This window comes from Cylas formicarius, unplaced genomic scaffold (assembly GCF_029955315.1).
Source record: "Cylas formicarius isolate icCylForm1 unplaced genomic scaffold, icCylForm1.1 PGA_scaffold_3__17_contigs__length_32017465, whole genome shotgun sequence".
Lineage (NCBI taxonomy): Eukaryota > Metazoa > Arthropoda > Insecta > Coleoptera > Brentidae > Cylas > Cylas formicarius.
In genome coordinates this window covers 31,356,136-31,362,955 of record NW_026844326.1, presented here as the reverse complement: position 1 = coordinate 31,362,955, position 6,820 = coordinate 31,356,136, and the positions used below count along the sequence as shown (strand labels likewise).

At 36.4% G+C, this 6,820-nt stretch overlaps 1 protein-coding gene across 1 annotated transcript; it reads right to left on the bottom strand.

The window, feature by feature from the left end:
• Positions 1 to 871: 871 nt before the first annotated feature.
• On the bottom strand, positions 872 to 6,272 carry LOC132698933 (facilitated trehalose transporter Tret1-like). Its single transcript, XM_060665268.1, has 4 exons — positions 6,081 to 6,272; positions 5,874 to 6,021; positions 5,662 to 5,824; positions 872 to 1,930 (listed from the first exon to the last, which is right to left on the bottom strand). The coding sequence occupies exons 1-4, from the start codon at positions 6,124 to 6,126 to the stop codon at positions 908 to 910; spliced, it is 1,380 nt and encodes a 459-aa protein (XP_060521251.1). The 5' UTR covers positions 6,127 to 6,272; the 3' UTR covers positions 872 to 907.
• Between the last annotated feature and the right edge of the window lie 548 nt (positions 6,273 to 6,820).

Below are 6,820 nucleotides of genomic sequence, written 5' to 3'. Positions count from 1 at the left end.
TGGCCAATATATAATTTAATAAAATATTTATTCATTATACGAAAATTGTCTTTCATGTTCCCCAAAAAAAACGAAATGACTTTCCGAACAACCCAATATATTTTTTCATGACAATTGTTTCGACAACACCGTGTCTTTATCAAATGTAATATTTACAAATTACCTGCTACTATGTAAATAATAAAGTTAATGAAACTATGTTTCTCTATTATGACCCTCTATCGAAAAAAGAATCAATGGAGTGGCGTCGTAAGGGTGAAGCGCCTCCAAGAAAATCCAGAGTCTGTCTGTCAACAAGAAAGTGATGGCCACGATCTTTTGGGATTGTGAAGGAATTCTTTTGATAGATTTTAAAGAAACTAATACCACTGTCAATGGTAAATATTACGCAACATTACTACATAAATTGCGAAACTGCGTACGTGTAAAACGTCGATTAAAACTGACCAGAGGCGTGCTTCTTTTGCACGATAATGCACCTGTCCATACTGACGGTGTTGTACAAGCTGCTATTTATTATTATCAGTGATTTTAGGCATCTTTTTGAAATGTTCTATGGTATCGAACAAAATAAATGTTTTCAGAGCATCGGGTTTTGGTTAGTCGTTAGTTTGAGTTTGATTCTATTCTATTCATTCAATCAACTTTGTGTTACAAATAATTGTTAATAGTAAAATTTTAATATCTATTACTGCCTCGACTTGCGACACGCGCTTAAAAGTTCCGTAATAAAAAAACAAGTGGACTGACGCAATTTTTACTACGTATTGCTCCGGTTCAGGATTTACGAATGTCTGAAGGTCTAGTGCGGTGATTTTTTTTTTTTTCGCAAATGACGTATCGGGGAACAGCCTTCAACTCGTGGCAAAAACAGAAACGAATTTCTTACAAAACGGTCCTTTATTTTCTACTTCTTGTTCCGCACGTAATGCTGTATCTCCAAAAAGCTCTTGCCTTTGGTCTCGGGTATGCAAATCCGGATGAAGACGATGCCGATCAACGTGAACCCGGCGAAGATCCAGAAAGGGACGAAGAATCCGAGCGCCTGCGAGAGTGACGGCATGAACATCGCTGCTAGAAATTGCACCAAGAGCTTAAAACAGGTACCGACGGTCACACCCCAGGCTTTCACGTTGGGGTCGAAGATTTCCCCTTCGAAGACGAACCCCAAAGGCCCTATGCCTAAATTGTAGGCAGAGATGAAGACGATTAGAGCCGCTACCGGTATCCAAGATACCACGCTGACGTCATAGTCGGAGTCTAGGAGATTGAAATAGATAGCCATCGCCGCGTTGGGCAGGAGCATTAACACCAAAGAGCCGATCATTAGGACTTTTCTCGCTATTCTGTCGACGGTTTGCGTGGAAAACAGAACGGCTACCAATTGCACCGCCGTGAAGATCATCACTTCCACGTCACCAGAAAGCGGAGTGTTTGCAGTGTCGAAGATCTTTTGGGTGTAAGAGATGATGTAAATCATGCCGGTGAACTGCTGGAAGAACAACACGAAAATCACCCAGACGAGGGTCTTCAGGTGGTACCTGTCGGTGAACAACTCCACGAAGTTTCTATTTTGGGATAACTTCAACTCCTTGACGCTTTTGATTATCTCAGTGAGTTCTTGCTCCACCGAAGCTGTTCTTCTCAGTCGCATGAGGCTTCGTTCCGCTTCGGTCTTGTTGTCGATCAGCGCGTAAAAATACGGGGTTTCGGGGATGAACAAACCGAAAATCACCAAAAAGGCCACTATGGGGACCAAGGATATGATGCTGAGCGCGCTTATGGTGACGTACGGTCCCACGACGGCAGCCATGAGGTGACCGCAGGTCATCATCACGTTGAGTATGAGTCCCACGACGCCTCTGTTGTGTTTTTGGGATATCTCTGCCGCGAAGACCGGTATGACAGTGAACATGCAGCCCACACTAACCTAAATAAGATATGCCAGTTTTAGTAGAAGATTCTTTCCACAAAAGGGTCATCAAAACTCTTAATTTGGGTTCGGGTGGTAATAGCAACCGCAATAGTGAAATTATTTATATATAAATAAAAATTTATATTAAAAAAATATGTTATCATTGTAATTGTCAAATATAATTTAAAAAAATGGATGCTTTTTACTTAAGCGAGGCGTGATAAAACCCTATCCCATTAAAAGTTGCTTTTAAAATTTTGAAAGAAGAATATTCATATCGGATTTTTTTTGGTTAAACAAAAGAGCTGTTTAGATAAATTTCTGCCATTTTCTTCGGTGAAAAAGTCAAAAGAGAGATGTTTCTGAAGAAATAAGTTGTAGTCCATATCGGATTTTTTTTGGTTAAACATAAGAGCTGTTTAGATAAATTTCTGCCATTTTCTTCGGTGAAAAAGTTGTAGTCCATATCGGATTTTTTTTGGTTAAACATAAGAGCTGTTTACATAAATTTCTGCCTTTTTCTTCGGTGAAAAAGTCAAAAGAGAGATGTTTCTGAAGAAATAAGTTGTAGTCCATATCAGATTTTTTTTGGTTAAACATAAGAGCTGTTTACATAAATTTCTGCCATTTTCTTCGGTGAAAAAGTCAAAAGAGAGATGTTTCTGAAGAAATAAGTTGTAGTCCATATCAGATTTTTTTTGGTTAAACATAAGAGCTGTTTACATAAATTTCTGCCATTTTCTTCGGTGAAAAAGTCAAAAGAGAGATGTTTCTGAAGAAATAAGTTGTAGTCCATATCGGATTTTTTTTTGTTAAACATAAGAGCTGTTTACATAAATTTCTGCCTTTTTCTTCGGTGAAAAAGTCAAAAGAGAGATGTTTCTGAAGAAATAAGTTGTAGTCTACATCGGATTTTTTTTGGTTAAACATAAGAGCTGTTTAGATAAATTTCTGCCATTTTCTTCGGTGAAAAAGTCAAAAGAGAGATGTTTCTGAAGAAATAAGTTGTAGTCCATATCGGATTTTTTTTGGTTGAACATAAGAGCTGTTTACATAAATTTCTGCCATTTTCTTCGGTGAAAAAGTCAAAAGAGAGATGTTTCTGAAGAAATAAGTTGTAGTCCATATCGGATTTTTTTTGGTTGAACATAAGAGCTGTTTACATAAATTTCTGCCATTTTCTTCGGTGAAAAAGTCAAAAGAGAGATGTTTCTGAAGAAATAAGTTGTAGTCCATATCGGATTTTTTTTGGTTAAACATAAGAGCTGTTTACATAAATTTCTGCCTTTTTCTTCGGTGAAAAAGTCAAAAGAGAGATGTTTCTGAAGAAATAAGTTGTAGTCCATATCGGATTTTTTTTGGTTAAACATAAGAGCTGTTTAGATAAATTTCTGCCATTTTCTTCGGTGAAAAAGTCAAAAGAGAGATGTTTCTGAAGAAATAAGTTGTAGTCCACATCGGATTTTTTTTGGTTAAACATAAGAGCTGTTTAGATAAATTTCTGCCATTTTCTTCGGTAAAAAAGTCAAAAGAGAGATGTTTCTGAAGAAATAAGTTGTAGTCCATATCGGATTTTTTTTGGTTAAACATAAGAGCTGTTTACATAAATTTCTGCCATTTTCTTCGGTGAAAAAGTCAAAAGAGAGATGTTTCTGAAGAAATAAGTTGTAGTCCATATCGGATTTTTTTTGTTAAAAATAAGACCTGTTTACATAAATTTCTGCATTTTCTTCGGTGAAAAAGTCAAAAGAGAGATATTTCCGAAGAAATAAATTATAGTCATTATAGTCGGTCATTATAAACCAAGCCTCAGTAACTTCCAATCGCATAGAGTCTGTCTCAGAACATTAGGGACAGACTCTCAAAGTTTTTCGTAATAATACTTTTTTTTTTGTTTATTTAGGGGGGTAAATACTTATTAAATTACACTATGAAAAAACAATGACATTAAATGTAATACAATAAATTCATATCTATACTTAATTATGTTTTTATTCTGAATGTACAAATCTAAATCTGTTTCACTATCAGACACGTCATTGATATTAATTAAGAGTACTCAATTTTTGTAATGGTCTGCAGTGAATTTTCCCAATTAGACTTTTCATCAAATGTGTAACACCGGGACATAAAATCGGAATTACATTTTCTGCTCTGGCCTTTGCTTTTACTTGGTTCTTTTGTAACTGAATTCAAAATAAATATCATTTTCTAACAAATATTCCTGGATTTCAGTTTTTCAGACGACTGTTGTGGTTTGTGTTATCCACTCTGTTATCGGGAATATTTTTTCAAAGATCGTTTTGCCACCAATTTTCGAAAAGTTACTTGTGTCCTCATGACAATCCCTGCTGGAATATTTAATATTCTCTGCAGAAAACAGCAAGCAGTTTCGGACAAATCCGTCTACTGACCCAGCGTGTAACATGTTGATGCGTTTTCCTTATTGGCTATATTGTCTCTAATGAAAAAAACCTGTCGCACAAAGTCCAATTGACACCAAAAATCATGGATCATTTTAACCATTGATGTTCAGAAGTTGTCCAGAAATTATTTGATAGATTCTTTCAGAAGGTGCTGGGAAAAGTATACTGCTGAACAGCTTCAAAGTGTCAGTTTATGGTTGGCACTCGAATGTTGACGTGATTGCCGATAGATATAGATATAACTGCCATACTAAATACAATGTACCTCAAGGAAGCAGCAAAATTGATGAAAGCAAGAGATAAAATTTATGTTAGAGCTGTTCGTCGCAGAGACGTTGTTGTTAATAAAATAAAGTATGAAAAAGACAAATACTTCAGAGAGGTGATGAAAATAAGCAAAATTCAAAAGAGCTCTGGAAACATATGAATACATTAATCCCGAATAAAAGCTTATCCAGGCCAAGGGAAATTGTTTTTGAACAGGGACTGCTGAAAACTGATAAGGATCTACCCAGTGAGTTTAATAAATATTTTGCGCAGAGCATTGAAGATATCATATCGGCAATAACTAGACCATCCGTCGATTTGATGTGTTTAGATCTAAACCAGGATACGGAAAATCACAGCGCCACGGAGTTCGCGAGGTTTGAAAACATTTCATTGATTCACTTAAAAAGCATTGAACCTGGAATGAAACATGTTGGTGGGGGTGAATCTGGCATTTCAACAAGAGTCTTCGAGGATGCTTTTACGGCATGTGATGCTTTTCCTATTGTGTTGTTAGTTCTGAAAGCTATTTTTAAACCACATTTTGACAAATGTTTTGAAACTTTTTCACTGGGTTCTCCTATGTATGAAATTGAAATTGTTCGTGTTCTGTATTATAGAGTTTACTGTTGTCTGGATTTGTTTTTTATTTATAATTTTATCGATAATGGACGGATTGTAGCCGTTGTTCAGTGCAATTTGTTTAATGATATTAAGTCCTTTGTTGTAATTTACTGTTGAGAATGGCGTATTAAGAAGTATAAGGGTGATTGGAACTGTTATGTGTGACTGTGTCCGTGTGTGAAGGTTTATGGTAAATGTAAAAGTCTAATTTGTTTTGCGTTTTCGTAATAGTTAAGTCTACAAAATTAACAGAGTTATCCTGTTCGATCTCGATAGTGGATTTTATACGATTATGTAATAAGTTAATGTAATTAAAAAAAGAATTCAATTATCTGTCCGTCCCAACAAAGCAAGCAAAGGCATCATCCACGTATCTATACCACCATAGAATGGTAATGGTTTATTGATTTAATTGAGCATCTCACTTACCCCTATTAAAAATCTGGCTATATAGAAATGGAAAACTTTGTTGGCGAATACCATGATCAAATGGGACGCGACCATCGGCAAAGAAAATATGAGCAACGTCTTCTTTCTTCCAATCTTCTCGGCTAGCAGAGCAGTCACGATCGGACTAGTCATCGCTCCCAAACTATTGTCAATATTTTTGATGCGTTTGATTAAATTTGGGCACGACATACCTTAGCAAAGATGCCATCCATGATTGCTCAGAGACGGTAGCGGGTTCCGGTAAGGGATTCTGCTCTGGATCTACGCTTCCGCTTAGCTTTGGCAACGCTGGAGAACTCCAACCGTATCCGATCCCCACTCCGAACGTGAACAAATTCGCTGGAAATGAAAACAGCCGTCGTTAACTATCGTCCGAAGAATGATGAATTTCGATTTACCCGATAGGGCCGTTACGTAAATGTATAAATTGCTGCCTTTTTGCATTGTCGCGAATCCGAACGGAACTAGCAAGCTACTCAATTTTAGCAAGATTAAATTTGAATCCGTAGACTGATTATTTTTTATTTACAATTTCTTCCCTTGCGACATGAGATTTAAAGCCAGATAATATCGGACGGATTAAGGTTATTATCAATCTGTTTTAGATACCAACTATTAAACACGCTTGGTATGTCGAAACGTATAATGGCAACGCGAGGGACTTATTACGCGGTATTTATGTTGATTTTGCCACTGGTATGTCATTGTTTTATTCCGGGGGATTTATAGCGAATTAAAAAATTTGTCGGAAATTTGCGGATTAAAAACCAAATTTTTTTTATTTGTACAGTGAAAACTCCCTATAGCGAAAACTCTGTATTACGAACAAAATTTGTTGTACTGTTAGGTTTCCATGTATTAATCCACTCTGTATAACGAATTTCTCACTCTCCATACCGGAAGAAAAAACGGCACATCATTTAACAAAGTAAGTAACGCTAATCTAATGTTAATAGAGTCTCTTACTTTCTCAGAATTCCTTACCCTAATGGGTGGTGGTTCTAAGTGTTTTTCTCATAATATGCGATTATGTTAATGCCTTTATCGGTATGTATAAAAGCACACCATTGCCAGCAGGATGATTGGCGAAACGTCAGCAAGTTCGACTCAGCAAAAACAGACGCAAGACGGAAATTTC

Coding starts and splice junctions, on each gene's coding strand:
- LOC132698933 (XM_060665268.1), bottom strand. CDS start 6,126: ATGCAAAAAGGCAGCAATTTATACATTTACGTAACGGCCCTATCGG. Junction 6,022..6,080: donor TTACGTAACGGCCCTATCGG/GTAAATCGAAAT, acceptor TTTCATTTCCAG/CGAATTTGTTCACGTTCGGA. Junction 5,825..5,873: donor TGGATGGCATCTTTGCTAAG/GTATGTCGTGCC, acceptor TATTGACAATAG/TTTGGGAGCGATGACTAGTC.